The sequence below is a fragment of the Chelonoidis abingdonii genome, chromosome 10 (assembly GCF_003597395.2).
Source record: "Chelonoidis abingdonii isolate Lonesome George chromosome 10, CheloAbing_2.0, whole genome shotgun sequence".
NCBI lineage: Eukaryota > Metazoa > Chordata > Testudines > Testudinidae > Chelonoidis > Chelonoidis abingdonii.
In genome coordinates, this window is record NC_133778.1 from 23,419,159 (window position 1) to 23,434,998 (window position 15,840).

The 15,840-nt window shown below is 44.2% G+C and overlaps 1 protein-coding gene across 1 annotated transcript; it reads right to left on the minus strand.

The window, feature by feature from the left end:
- Positions 1-590: 590 nt before the first annotated feature.
- LOC116838420 (uncharacterized) lies at positions 591-11,705 on the minus strand. The gene is made up of 4 exons (XM_075070036.1): positions 11,537-11,705; positions 8,454-8,632; positions 2,670-4,775; positions 591-2,085 (listed from the first exon to the last, which is right to left on the minus strand). The coding sequence occupies exon 3, from the start codon at positions 4,729-4,731 to the stop codon at positions 2,704-2,706; it is 2,028 nt and encodes a 675-aa protein (XP_074926137.1). The 5' UTR covers positions 4,732-4,775; positions 8,454-8,632; positions 11,537-11,705; the 3' UTR covers positions 591-2,085; positions 2,670-2,703.
- Positions 11,706-15,840: the final 4,135 nt, after the last annotated feature.

Here is a 15,840-nt window from a genome sequence, read left to right on the forward strand (position 1 = left end):
CCTCACAGACTCTGCTCCCTTGCTGCCTGACCCCTGCTCCCTCCCCACAGACCCAGCTTGTGATAATGTTTTTATATTTATTATTCCTAAGAACTGATGGTGCATCTAACTTCAAGTAATACTACTTTGTGCATAACAAGGAATAAGTTTATCTTGTGCATTTTACTCAAGAAGTACAAAGGAAGGTCAGTGCCTCTAAACTCGGGCTTTCAGGGTTACAGAGTCAGCTTTGTAAGGCTGGAGAAGAAACATACCTAAGCAGAGGCTGCACATAGGCCTGTTTTCGGGGTATCTGGGCTTTGTTTAGGAGTGGTTAATATACTAGGAACTGTTAAGGAATAGTATTCAGAAGATCCAGCTCCACAAGCTGCCATAGTCAGGGAACTATAAAATATTCTCTGCCAATAAAAAAACAAATTAGAAGATTTCCTATGGATTTTTTTTCCTTTGAGGTGACCAGCTGTCTTCATACACATCACTAACTACACTGGTAGTGTTCACTAGTGCCATATTGCGAATGCCCTTGAGAATTAAAGACATTTAGTACCTCTCACACTCAGGACTTTAGTTTATAACAGCAGAATTACAAGTTTTGTATTATACATTATATCAGTTTATTACAAAAATTTAGAATGTACATTAAAAATGAATAAAAGTGGGTTCAAAATTGGTATTACAACAGTTAAAATATTTATGGTGTTATCCTACACTGTTATAATTCCAGACTATTTTAACTTGTTAATTCGTACTTGTACATAATTCACCTAATAATACCAGTTCCAAAAGAAAGCACCATACAATACCATTAAGAAATTAGAACTATCTTACAATTATTGTAATAATCCTTAGCCTTTTTATGTACAATATGCCACTTTGAATTTTTATGTACAATATGCCACTTTACTCTCGAGGGAATTCTGTGCCAATGTGCATGTGCAGAATTTACATCCCCATCAGATTTCTTTGCTTCCTCACAGAAAACTAGATCCTGCCTCATTTCCAAGCCTCCCCTCAGATCCTGCCCTGTAGCCCCATCCCCTTTTCCTGATGGGAAAGCAAAGGGAAGCCAAAAGAGCAGTCATGCAACCCTCCCCAGCAATATATTTCAGGTACCCAGGGCAGCCGGCAGAGAGGTAAATCACTGTGAGGCAGGGGACAGGACTGGGGAAGACCCGGCTGGTGGCTCCAACCCTGCACCAGGCTCAGCTGCTAGTCCTGGCTGGGCTAGGGAGGACAGGACTTCCTCTTTCCCTACATGACATCCAGGGCCAGGTCAGACCCACCCCCAGATTTCTCCCCCAGGTGCAGGGACCTCTGCAAACTGCACCCTGCCCCGCTTCCTGCACCCATCACTCCTCAGCTGCAGGGAGAAGGATCCCTGTACAGGGAGCTACTCCCCCATCCGCCCAACCCCCATGGATCCACACCCCCTATACCCAGACTCTCCTGCTAAGCCTCACCCCGCACACTCAGAACCCCCCTGATGAGCCCCACTCCCCCTGCACCACTCCAGCGAGCCACCCATACTCAGATTCCCACCCCAGCAAAACCCCAACCAGCTGCACCTGGATCCCCATCCCATGAGCCCCACTCCCCCAGCATCTGAACACCACTGAGCCCCCCACACCCAGACCCCTCTATAGAGCTCTGTCCTCCTCACACCAACCCCCCTCTGCTGAGCCCCAACCACCTTCACCTGGACCCCCCCCGCAGAGTCCCATTACCGTTGCACCCAGAACTCCACAACAAGCCCCTGTGCCTCCAGTCCCCCCCTACACTTGGATCCCCCACTGAGCCGCCTGCACCCAGGTTACCCCACACAGAACCTTTTCAACCTACCCCTGGATTCCCCCACACTAACCCCCGCCACACTTGGCTCCTGCCTCCCTATACCTGGTGCACCTGGCATGGAGGGGAAGGGCCCCATGGTGTGTCAGGGGCAGGCCCAGTCCTAGCGCTGTGTCAGGGTTGGGTGCAGCCTCACCACTGAGTCCGTATCCCAAGGGGTAGCTGCACAATAATCTCCCACTTCTGTGCAGCCAGTGGCCTATGCTCCCCAATGCCATGAAGAGCCTCCACATTTATCTGAAAAATAAAATGTATAGAGTTTTGCAAAATTTTAAAATATTGTGCACAGAATTTTAATTTTTTTGGTGTAGAATTTTTTGGCACAGAATGCCCTTAGAAGTATCTCTTAACAGAGTCTAAGTACAAATTATTCAAGAGTAGTGCCCTTCAAAACATATATAAAAAAGCAGGTTTTATTCAATCTTCACCCAGCCATCTGGCTCCTGACTGAGAGTATTGTACTGAGGCACAGAAATGTAGTGTTACATTGTGTATCACTCAATATAAAAATATGCCATGACTGTATTACATTAATAGGCTAATGGGAAGGGGGTTCTGGTGCACTGCCTAATCAGCATCTTCCGTCAAGTGTGCCCCCCACCAAATGAATTAGTATTAGAGCGTGCCTCATTAATTTTACTTTAGTTTTTCAAAAATCTTTTTCTAAAAAGGGCTGTGTGGCTTTATACAATGTATCTTCCTCTATGAAAAGTAGTTCTTACTAAATGAATGGGAAAACAGATTTGTAGATAGAACAAAATTTGAAATGCATGAGTCAAATAGTTCAATTGCAATGAGCCATTTTGAAAATCCTTGCTTACTTTTTTAAAAGAGATCCTCTTCACTTGAGTCTTTTCAAAATATATCCTCCTCAGAGTCATCTGTAGCGTCCTTGCTATTAGCAATTGCATAAAACTCATTATTAAACAAAGATATCATCTCTTTGGATGGTTGAAACTGGTTGCAGCAAATCTTATTTCGGTGCATATAGGCCCTGATCCTTAAGATATTTTCAAGTAGGCTGTCCTGCAATCTGTTCTTTAACTTAGTTTTTATCGAGTTCATTTGTGAGATTGTACATTCCACAGCTGCAGTGCTGAATGGCAAGGTGAGAAGGGCAAGGGCAAATAATCCAAGCTCAACAAAATCCTTATCACCAACTTCATCAGTGTGTTTTGCAACTTCTATCCAGAACTGTTCTATTTGGCTATCTTCTGTGTTTGTCCATGAGACTGCATCCAGATTTCTCCATTGCTGTTTCAACTTGATATGATCCCCTCTACATAAGGACAAGAAAGACAGGGTTGAGAATTCAGGTTTTGTAGGACTTAGAACAACTGAAGGGTTCAGAGCACTAAGAGATTCTAGATGATGGACATTTGGAGGCAGTCGGAGCTTTATTTGCTTAGCAAACTCAAGGATACAATCTCGACATCTGCTTTGGATGGTCTCTACCGTATGTGAGGAAAGATTTGCATTTATTAATTCAGACAGGAACGCTGATCCAAAGTTAACCTCTGAAAGAGGCATGTAGTTCCTGTTACAGTGAATGTCATAATTTACAATGGATGACCATGTTGTAAAGACACAAGGTTTCATGACTCTTTGCACCAAATTCTGATAGAACAGCATTAATTCAGCAATAAGATTAACTGGATTGACTGTTTCATATTGAAGTAACTTGTTGATCCTATTAGCTTCCTGAATAAGAGGCTGCAGAAAAACGAGATAGAGTCTATTTACTGGATCAGAATACATTTGATAGAGAAGCTCAGCACTGTAGTCCCTTTCATTGTCTCTTATAGACTGAAAGTGCAACATCAGAGTTTCATACTGATCAAGTATTCTGTTAATACAAGGGCTAATGGACAGCCATCTTGTCTCAGTAAGCTGCAATATTTTCAGGAAATTCTCTCCAACACTGATGGCAGCATACAGTTCATGGTACCTCTTCTGGTGGAAAGTGCTATGGGAAAACCACAAGTATGTCCGTGAAACCATATACTCTATGTTCAATGGAAGCACATCAATGGCTTTTGAAGAGCACAAATACAGAGAGTAACTTACATATTTGATGAAAACTCCACAAGGATTGAGTTCATAAAACTTTTTGAGCAATGAATTTTTATTTCCACATAAGCTTGTATTGAAACCATCAGCAGCAATCCCAACACACTTTTTTATGTTCAGCTTGTTGTCATTTAGAAATTTCAAGAGGGCTTCTGTGATAGCACCACTTCTAGTCAAATTAATGATCCCTGCAAAGGATGATACAATACATTTAAGCTTGTTGCTAAAGAATCTTACTATCAAGCAAAGTTGCTTTTGTGCTGATACATCTGTACTTTCATCAATGATCAACGAGTAGTGTCCATTGCCAATATCTCTCAGAAGTTCTTCGTGTACGGTAGGACCAATGACATTTCTAATCAGTGTGGAGCATTTTGTTCTATGCAGACTAATGTCCTTCTCTGCTATCCCTCCAACAATGCAGCCTAGGTGATCCACTGTAAAAATGCTCATATTGCAAGCTATGTGTGCCGCTAGCTTCAGTGCGCATACATTAACAGATTGATCCATTTTGGCTTGCGTGATATCATCGTCAAATGAATTTTGGTTTTCAACTTCAAATTCAAATGAATGTTTTTTCATATCAGAAGAACATGAAAATAAAGCAACATGTCTCTTGTGCTTTTTGGTTTTACTGTGTGCAACCAAATCACTATGATGAGCTCGGATTTCACATGCGCAATATTTGCATGCTGCCTTTGTGTCATCTCCGGGAATACTTCGAATCCATTCTTTTAATCCAGTTTCCCTTTCCCAATCTCGACAATATCTTTTTCCATACTTTTCCCACTTCCCAAGTGGTTTAGGCGCCATCTATGGTCATGTGTTATAGGCTTCTCTAAGAACATAAAAGATTCCTTAAAAATAAAAATAGTCAATTACTATAAATCTCCCAAGATAAAAGTTACATGAAAAATCTGAAATCCCTTATTGGAGGATTAAAAAAAAAAGGTAACATACCAAAAAAAAGAGGATTTAATCAATAAATTCTGACAACTAGTTCAAACTCTTCAAAAGGCTCGCTAAACCTTAAAAAAAAAATTCTATATGTAAGTGTAACTCAGGGTCCAAATATTCAAACCTGTTAAAAATTTCATCTGAATATAGACTGCTAGTTCAAAAAGTTCAGAGGGTACTTTAATAAAAATGGTAGACAGCAAATTTTACAACCATAGGATGCTTTCTTCTTCCTAAATGGGAAAAAAGTTATATAGGACATAACATGTTCCCTCAAAGTATTTTACTAATAAATGTCTTTTGCCTAATGCCCAAAACTGGGATTAGGAATCCTGGGTTCTATTCCCAGCTCTGTCCAGACTTCTTGTGACCTTCAGCAACTCAGTTGAATCTCTAATTAGGCACCAAAATAAAAATGGACTGATTTTCAGAGCTGTTGAAACCCTCAAGCTCTACAGACATTAGTGGAATCTGAAGATTATCAACATTTCTGATGGTCAGCCCATTTGTAAATTTGTGCCTAATTAGGGATTTAAGTGCCTAAGAGTAGTCACACAATTTAAAAAATTTTAACCTCAACCCTGTGTTTTGGTTTATCCATTTGCAGGGATAATACTTGTCTACTGTGCAGATGTTGTGAGTCTTAATTAATGTATTTAAAGTGTTTTGAGATCTTTGGATGGAAAGCAGTATGTAAGTGATAAGTAAAAATCACTGTCTAGCTTAATAACATCTTACAATCTTATACTATTACTCAATATATCACCAAAATACTCTCCATATAAAAGATATTAATCCCCACTGTAGTGTGGTGCTTATCCCACTCCTGCCCTTCAGGCCCAGGAGAGGGCTGTGGCTGAGGCAAGAAGCCTGGGTTGATTGGGGAAAGTAGGCTCAGCTGTGGCCATGCCCCAGTCAGGCCCAGATGGCACCTATAAGGGGCTGTGAGCCAGAAACCTAGGCAGTCTATTTCTGTTTGTTGAGGGAGAGGGGCCTGGTTGCAGGGAGACAGAGACAGAGACAGAGACAGAGACAGAGACAGAGACAGAGACAGAGACAGAGACAGAGACAGAGACAGAGACAGAGACCTGAGTGAAGCAGGGCTGGGGAGCTCCAGCCTGGAAAGCCCCAAGCTGTTGCCTAGCAGAAGGCAAATAGGTACTGGGGGTTGCAAAGGACAGCTCAGAGGTAGGCAAAGCTAGCAAGTCCAAACCCAACCTTGCCAGTGATGAGAGGCTGATACTGCAGTCTGCTCCAGGGCATGGGGGCTAGATAATTACTGGCAGTAGCTGTATACTGAGGTGGGGATAGTGAGTGAGGGTTCCCTGGGGAGACTGAAGGGTTACTGCCAGGGGGCAGCACCCCAGATAAAGGGGCACCAGGTCCTGGGAGGGACATGGGAGCCAAGAGGCAGTGAGACACTGGCCTGCAGAGGGTGCTCTAGAGGCTGGAGAGCTAATTCCTGGAAGAGATCAGCAGGAGGTGCCACTGGGTAAGTCTCACTCCCTTGTACCACTCTTCCCAAAAAGTGCATACCCTGCATTAAAGGGCAAAAATGTCCACAGAGAATCTAATTTCAGGTTATATTATACAAACTATATTATCAAAGCAAAAGGAGAATGAACTGCTCACGTGACTAGTAAGGTCTATGACTCTTGAGGACACTACTTCTAATCAACTCCATGTTGGTTAGGACCAGACTTTTAAAGGTATTTAGATGCCTAAAAATACAAATAGGCACCTAAATACCTTTAAAAGTCTGGTGCTTGGTGACTGGAAATCATGGCTGCCTGATAGCTGCCTAGTGATCTATGAAATTAGTTGATGGTTTCAGTCCAAAGCTGCCTACCTCACAAATTCCATTACTGCAACTATTACACTTGGTGCAGTCTTAGTAGGGAGGCCAAAGACAGAATTGATCACATTGTTAGATCCACAAGAGTTTGGGCAGTTCAGTACTTAACTTTTAAGCACCTTGCCCCCTACAGCCTTGATCAGGCATGTACGTTCCCTATACAATGCATGAGAAGAGCTGGACATCTAAGAATGGGGTTGCAAAAGCTAGAATAGTGAGTAGGGACCAACCTAAACTAGGCAATAGGAAATGCTGAGGAGAGGTGCCACCGCTCAAAGGCACTTAGATACCCAAGTCCAAGCTAGACTGTCCATCTCTACTAAGGATTCTCAGGGATTACAGGAGGTATCTACACTGTTTTGGTTTTTGAAGACATGCCACAGAGAAGGTGGTAGAACCCCATCTTAATAATTTTTAGCTCAGTGATTAGATCATTCACTCAGGATATAGATGACCCAGGTTCAATTCCCCCTCTGCCTGATGAGGAGAAAGGATCTGAACTTGGGCCTCCCATCAGAGTACCCTAATCACCGGCTATGGCATAATCTGGTATGAGTCCCTCTCAATTTATCCTCTGGAAGCTGTTCCACTGCGAATAAGTAATTAAATATGCTCTGGAACAGAGTGAGTGACTCTCTATAGCTGTTAGTGGCTTTGGCACTCACCTGGGATGTGAGACATTGAGATTCCAGTCCCCCTGCTCCGATGCATATTTGATTATTTATAAAAGTGGAACAGTTTCAACAGGAGATAGTTACATATCCCAGAATACCCCATAGGCCAGTGGTTAAAGAAATCACAAAGTAAAGGAAGACAAGTTCAATTCCTTTCTCCACCTTAGGCACAAGGAGAATTGAACCTGGCTCTCTTACGTTCTGGGTGAGTGCGCTAACCACTGGGCTAAACGTTATAAGGGGGCAGCATTGCCACCACCACCTCTTTTGTATGAGAAAATGTTCTGGATCAGGCTCAATAGGCAGAGGAACACTTAGTTTGAGGACCCTGCCCAGGACTCAGGTGCCTGACACCTAGACTGAGGTGGCCATGCAGATGCTCACTGGCAAAAACCTAGGCGACTTTACCAAGGGAAATTTAACCACCTACAACTTTAGAGTGAGGCAGCAGGTGAGTAGGGATTTTGAGGACCTTAGTGGTACTTAAACATTGGCCTTAAGCATTTAAATTGTTTTGTGGATCTTGCCCACAGTGACTAAACTTCGCTCTCACCCCAAAACTGATCTTGCAAACTTAGGCTTAGGCCCAGTGACAGCCTGTAATGAAGGCAAAAACATCCGTATGTACTTTTTTGTGAATACATCTTCAAGGATGTCAATGGTCATCTTTCATTAGGGCTAAATTCAGTTAAAATCCCAATATGTCCTTGGTTTGAATCCTACTCTCTGCATCAATCTAAAGAAGGTGGTAAACATCTTTCATTTTTAATTTCCAGCTCCCAAGGAAAGTTTCCTGGGATATTCAAAAAATGAAATCCAGCAACATCTTTCTTTTAAAAAAAATTAAAAAAAAATTTCAAGAAATCTGTGCAAAGAAACATAACATTTCAACACAGTAAAAATACTCCAATGAAACATAAAATACATAGAAGACCAGAAGGAAAAATAAATGCTCAGTATTTTAAGCCTTAAGAGCATCAGACTTGATTTGTTTAGTTATTTACAGAGCATGAGCTTCTTTCTGATGTTACTTCTCTTCTGGTACCAACCTTTTTTTTTTTATTCAGAAGTACTCCTCTTGACCACAAGTATTTTCTCTTCTCTTCATACTTCTCTTGGTGTCCTGGGACTGTCCTTATCACAGTTGTTGTAGAATGCTTACTCAACTTCATAGAAAATTTTTGAAATCAGCAACACTTCCCTCTCCATTACCAGAAGATATCAAGATCTACCAAAAAATAAAAACCCAACCTAATTCTCAGCAACATATCTTGAGAATCAACAATTAGGAACAATTCTAAAACAAGCTGTAAAATATTTTTCCATCTATGTCAGACATTTCTAACATGCCCATCGTTGTAAGGGAAAAGAGTGGGAAATGCAATCTCGCTGTCTAATTTATGTAAATTATACTCTGATATCTAGGTGATGGTCACATTAAAAATCCCTAAAAGGAGTAGAATCTAAGCCCCATATACACTGAGACATTAATTTGTCTGTAAGAGATCCTGTACTTCATCTCTGCTACTTTTAGCTTTTATTTTAATTCCCTCCTATTCACCCCTTATGTGTGTTTTGCGGTGTACTCTGAACATTGTCAGGTTTGGTCTTGGCCTGATTGATCTACAGAGCCCTACAAATCTGTGGATTTATATTCCAAGCCCATTTTTGCAGATTGCAGCTCAGATGTGAATATAAACTTTTTATCTAGAGCCCTACAAATCTGCAGATATCTGCTTTATATCCGCAGATACGAATTTTGTATTTGTGCAGGGCTCTACTGACCTATTCAGTAGGGAAATTCCACATTCAAGGTGCTTTTCCTTTTTTAACATTTCTCACACTGTCCTAATGACCAACAGAGAGCTTTTTTTGATATTAAACCTGGTTTTCCTTTTAAAAAAGAAGCCACCAGCACAATCAATCCTATAATACCAAACTAGAACATACATTTGCAATAGAGGAAAAACTGACTAGAAAGTTTAGATTCATTTCAACCTTCTGATTATAATTTAAAAATACTTTTAAAATATCCCACACTTTTCAGAGTCATTTTATGTGGGCAAAGAGTGGTTCCTAATTGGAGCTCCCAGAGATGACCATATGTGATAGTGGATAATTACATTTTAAAATACATGGCATTTTTAACATGTTGTATTTAAAACTGGTTCTATAGATAGCTGAATAGTGCAACTGTATGGGATGCTCCTTTGGCAGCCAAAGCAGTAATAAAGCATTTTTTTTATAAACAAGACTTTCAGAGTGCCTTCCTTCTAAATAACTAAGAATGCTTTACATGTAACTGTTAAGCCAATACAACAATTCTGTGAGGCAGGGAAATAGGCTAAGTCACTAACCATTCTGTTTCAAGGTGACACAAATTGGTGGCAGACCTGGAAATTAAACCCAAATTTCCTTTCTCCTAGTCCTATGCTTTAGCAGGACCGGCGCCAGTGTTTTTGGCCCCCTAGGCGCACAGCCATTTCGCTGCCCCGCGCGCCGGTCCCATGGCCCTGGTGGAGCTGCCGCAGGCGTGTCTGCAGGAGGTCCACCGGAGCCGCGGAACCATGCCTGCGGCAGGTCCACTGGAGCCACCTGCTGCCCCCTCGGCAAAATGCCGTCCCCCAATAATCCTGGCGCCCTAGGCGATTGCCTAGGTCGCCTAAATGGAAGCGCCAGCCCTGTGCTTTAATCACAAGACAATGACAGAAAGTGATAAGAGCTTCACTAGCATGTACGTGGGGATGTCAGGGCATTTAGCCCCCCTGGTGGGGCAAACATGGAAGAGAGTCTCCCCTAACTAGCTTTATCATGTATTTAATTGTGAAATTATGTACAGCATTGGCAAAATTTTGTAAGAAATTGTAAGCTAAGAAAGGAAGCTGAGAACATAACTCTCTCAACAGTAGACAGAAATGGAGTTGGATTATGTTCAACTGATGGAAGGTCATCTAGAATTTGAAGGCAAAGCTAGACCTCTACATTTTAGATGAATTTAAATGTATCAAGAACAGAGGTCCTGAAACTGGAGGTTGTGAGGTTATTATATGGGGGGGTACGAGCTGTCAGCCTCCACACTAAAGCTCACTTTGCCTCCAGCATTTATAAGTGTTAAATATAAAAAAGTGTTCTTACTGTATGGGGGGGGGGGGGTGAGGGCTGCATTCAGAGACTTGCTCTGTGAAAGGGGTCCCCCAGTACAAAAGTTTGAGAACCGCTGAGCAAGAATATTAGAAAAGTTTTCAGGTGAAACAAAAACTGATGAGAAACATGAACTATTCAATGCAAAATACACAGTAAGTTTTGGAAGCATTATTGCATCTATTTATATTTTTAGGAAGTGGTAGCAGAGCATGAAATTCCTGCTGATGGCTCTACAGATCCTTTCATTACAGTGTTTCAGTGGTTAGGGTTCTTGGACTTGGAGACCAGGAGTCTAATTCTTACTCTGTCAGATGCTTGTGTGTGACCGTCAGTCAGTGTGTGACTATCATAGGATGGCACTGCTATGTATAAACACGTTCTACATCAACCGAAGAGTTTTTCCATCAATTTAGTTAATCCACCTCTCAGAGAATGACAGATCAAAGGAAGAATTCTTCCCTCGATCTAGCTGCTTCTACAGTGGGGGTTAGATCAACCTAACTACATCAACAAGACGTGAAGTTTCTCATGGGCCTGACCAAGGCAGTTAAGTTAATCTAGTTTTTAGGTGCAGACAAAGTCTCTGTCTCTGGGCCTCAGTTGCCAGCTGTACAATGGGAATAACAGCCCTTCCCTACCTCTGCAGGGCGTTGTGGAATGCGAGATAAATACGTTGAAAGCTGAGGCAGGGACCGGCACTAGGGAGCCATTTCAGCACCTAGATCGTCCCTCTCCTGGGGCTCAAGGCTCCTGTGCATTAGTCGCTCTCTCTCTGGGGCCCCCCTCACCCCCGCCAGCTCGGGCTCCGCGAGCTCGCCCCGCTCCCCTAACGCGCCCCTCGCACAGCCGGGCTGCGCGCGCCACTTTCCGCCCAGGCTCTAGGCGCGAGAAGAGCCGTCTCTCCCCCCCTCCCAACCCCCCGCCGCGCACCCCACCACCTCGGGCCCCCTCCCCGCCACCGCTTGCCGGCGCCTGGGGCCCCTCGTACACCAGCGGACGCCTGGCTCAGTGGGAGCAGTAAAACAAAGGCAGCACACGCCGGGGCACCAGCGCCTCCTAATTCGCATGCCTTCCATTCAGCGACATCGCCTACGGCCGGTAAGCTACGTCCGATCCAGCGTTAGAGGCGGGCCAATCAGCGCCCGTTTCTTCTGACTGACAGCCCGTTGTTTCCCAACAGAGCGGATTGCTCCCGCCCAGATACTGCTGGATCGAAGCAAAGCCTTCCCAATCGGTTGGTTGCTCAAAGAGGTAATGGCCCGCCGCCCCAAGGCACTCGCTTGCAGGCTTGAAAGGAAGCCCGCACGGAGCGCATGTGCCTTACAGCGCGTTACTGTCTGGGCGAAATGAGGGGTAACTGCGAGTGTCATAACGATATGACGGTGAGAGCAGCGGTCCCAACGTGGTGCATTTTGTGCACTCGCCTGAGTGCTCCGCCCGGGAAAGAAGCCGGCGCCCCCTTGGTGCCGGGGTTAGAGAACTTCCAGGGCTGCGGGCGCCGGTTTGCTCTCTACCCCAGCAGGCGCTGGGCTACAGCTTTCTTTCCGGCTTCAAGAAGAGAAGCTGCCACCCCGCGCCTGCCGGGCACAGAGAACTCCAGGGCTGGCAGAGAAGCTGCACCCCCGCGCCTGCCGGGCACGGAACTCCAGGCTGCAGAGAAGCGTGCAGCCCTGCGCGCTGTGTTACAGAGACTCCAGGCTGTCCGGGCACATAGAACTTTCCGGGGCTGCAGAGAAGCTTGCACCCCCGCGGCCTGCCGGGCACAGAGAACTCCGGGGCTGCAGAGAAAGCTGCACCCCCGCGGCCATTGCCGGGCCACAGAGAACTCCGGGGCTGCAGAGAAGCTGCACCCCCGCGCCTGCCGGGCACAGAGAACTCCAGGCCTGCACAGAAGCTGCAGCTCCGCGCCTGCGGGGCACAGAGAACTCCAGGCCTGCACAGTAGCTGCAGCCCTGCGCCTGCTGGGCACAGAGAACTCCAGGGCTGCCGGGCACAGAGAACTCCGGGGCTGCAGAGAAGCTGCAGCCTCGCGCCTGCCGGGCACAGAGAACTCCAGGGCTGCAGAGAAGCTGCAGCCTCGCGCCTGCCGGGCACAGAGAACTTCCAGGGCTGCATGCGCCTGTGTGCTCTGGCCCCGGCAGGCGCGGGGCCCGCCTAGTGCCCAGCAGGGGAGAGATGCCAGAGCCCCCCCACGCCTGCTGGGGACAGAGTACTCCGGGGTTGCAGGCTGTGCAGCATCTCTCAGGCTTCTCGATGCACTGCCCAGAACTGCCGCCAAAAAAACTAAAACAAACAAACGAAAAATACCATGCTCCGCCTCTGCAAAATGGACCAAATGCTGCCTCGTAGCATGTGCTGACACAGGCACATGCTTGTTCTACTGGTGCCTGGAGCCAGCCCTGTGTGTGAGTAGTCTTTCTGCACTGATATGCTGTTTCCTTGTGCTTTGCAATGTATTTTTTTTAACATTTTGCTCCAAAATGAGTGGTTCAAATAAGAGACAACATACGTATTATTTCAACCCAGAATGGGAAGAATATTAAATATGTTTTTCATATTATTTAATGTACAAATACAAAATAAGCCTTGAAAAATTGTTGGTGCCCGCCTCACTCTTCTGAAAACATGAATGTGCTACTGGCCACAAAAAGGTTGGGGACCACTGGGTTAGAGTTTATTGATTATGCGATTAATATTAATCATTTGTTAAATATTTATATAAAATCTCACTCAGTATTCTAATGCACCCTTGCCCCCAACAAAGGATATCAAGACGTTTTGAAAACAGTGGCCCTTATCCTGCATCTGTATCCATTATCACAACTACCTATACCTAGATAGAGTCCTATGCAAGAGTTGAAGTCTGTGCTGCTGACAAATCCTGATGTAGGTTCAAGGCCTTCATGCATAAGGTACTGTGAAATGTAGCTGATGAGGAGAGTGTGACAGTTAGCAGCGATCCCCTAATAGCTAGTAGTTTTATAATAGCTGGCAACCATTAGGAGAAATTGGACAGCTCACGGACACAGTAGCCTGAACTTTTGAACTGTCTTTCCCCTATCAGTCTTGAGGCAGTTGAAGCTGGTCCCAAGCTGGTTTTTGCTAAGCAGATTGCAGAAGTGCAGGGTTTGCTAACAACCAATCAAATGCTAACACAACCGAAGCCTGTGTGTCAATGTGTATAAAAGATTCTTGGGTTTTGTATGGAGTAGAGTTTTTTGTACCAAAGTACAGAACTCTCCTTTGTTCTGCAGAATAATGCAACCTTTGCTTATCCCTGTCTGGCTGTCATTGGCTCTCAGCTGGGCAGACCCGACATTTCGGTAACAAGAGCATCAGCTAACATGCTTCACAACTGCAAGATGCAAAGCAAGGAACTATTTTATCCAACAAGGTTGCTGGAGAAAATAGGTGGAGTTTCAAAATGTGCCAGGGAATCTTCAACATCTGTGCAGATTAAAGAGATTCTATCATCCCAAAGGCACACACAGCAGCTTGGGCATGTAGAAAGTTAGGTTGTCAGCTCTCTTTGCAATTTGCTAGGAATCCAAGGAAGGAGAAAGCAAATTACATCAGCTATTATCTTTATGGGTTTGTCTCCTTTCATGCTTCTTTATAAAGGAGGCCTGAAGAGTTGTTTTTTATTTCAGATATGCTTTTCTGGTTGACTTTTACATTAGAAATTAGAGTTTACTTCATTGTTTTTTCTTGTGAGATTGAGGCACTACAGAAGTGAACCTTGTAGCTGAAAGAGTTTTTTTATTCAGGCTCATTTCTTTATGAGAAGATCTTTTTTAACTCAGATACCTTATAACTTCTCATGCAAGAAATTTTATGTCTGTTAAAGATTGCTAAGGATTTAGGCCCAATCATGCAAAGATTTATGCACACATTTAATTTTGTGCACTTTGAGTACTCCCACTGAAGTCAATGAAACCACTCACAGTGTGTAAGAGTTAAGCACACGATTAAGTCATCACAGGAGTGGGATCTTAGATGAGATCTACAGTATGAATTTTTACTGGTATAATAATGTCAAGTGGAGGTGCGATTCTTTACAACATTTTCATACCAGCTAAAAGCCTAGAGCAAACAGTTATGCCAGCAAAATCTCATTTTGGTGCAAGCTATATCAGCAAAATAACTGTTGCCTGTATAAGCTGCATCTTCATGAGGGGTGTTACAAGTATAAAAATACCAGCAAACCTTTTGCAGTGTAGGCGAGACCTTACAGAGCTCTCAATCCACATCCTATAAAAAGACTTCACCAAAAAAAAAAAGGCAGCCTAGTTTTGTTTTTAAATTTTTGGACCTCCATTATAAGTCTCATTTTTTCTGGCCAAGTCACCTTTAAAGACAGAGAATAAAAAGCCTTCACTGACTTGTTCACTTCTCCCTCAAACACCTGTTTTCTCTCATACCTACGTGCCTAGCACAGCCCCCACGCGCACACACCAAAAAAAAAAAAAAAGTTTTTAAAGCCACCTCTACCCTCCTTTAGATTCAATTCTGGTAGTGGCTGGAGAGGCTGCTATACTGTGTGCTGCTAGCCTACATGAAATATGCTCTACATCACTGTTACACTATCCTCCCTTTCCCCTGTTCTTACCAATTTGTTTCTTTCATCCACTAATCTTGTTGGTCTAGATAATCCCTATCCTGAAGAGTTCACAATCTCTGCTACATGTTTGTATACCACCAAACAGTGGTGTCTTGATCCCCAACTGGAAGTTCTATTCAGGCCTGTTGAAAGAGAACTTGAAGCCCCATCCTTTCCTATTTCACCCCTGTTGCAGAATTCTGGTAGTGGGGCCCTGAGCTCAGGTACAATTGTCCCCACTTTCGTCCCCTTTCATCACTCCTGCTTTTAGTCACAGTTTAATTCCCCAGAAGTTATTAGGACTTTGCATTTCTATAACCTGGTTTTGACCAGGTGTTGCCATCTGTTGTAAAGCACCATGTACACCTACACAGAATCATAGAATATCAGGGTTGGAAGGGACCTCAGGAGGTCATCTAGTCCAACCCCCTGCTCAAAGCAGGACCAATCCCCAAGTGAGGCCTTGGCTACACTGGAGAGTTGCAGTGCTGGTGGTGGGTTTACAGCGCTGCAACTTACTCACCGTCCACACTTGCAAGGCACATGCAGCGCTGCAGCGCTGGCTATACTCCTGCTCTGCTTCGGGTATAAGGATTGCAGCGCTGGTGATGCAGCGCTGCTCCGCAAGTGTGGCCACCAAAAGCGCTGTAATTGGCCTCCGAGGTATTCGGAGGTATCCCAGAATGCCTGTT

Excerpts from the sequence above, each read along its gene's own strand:
- LOC116838420 (XM_075070036.1), bottom strand. The coding sequence starts at position 4,731 with ATGGCGCCTAAACCACTTGGGAAGTGGGAAAAGTATGGAAAAAGATAT.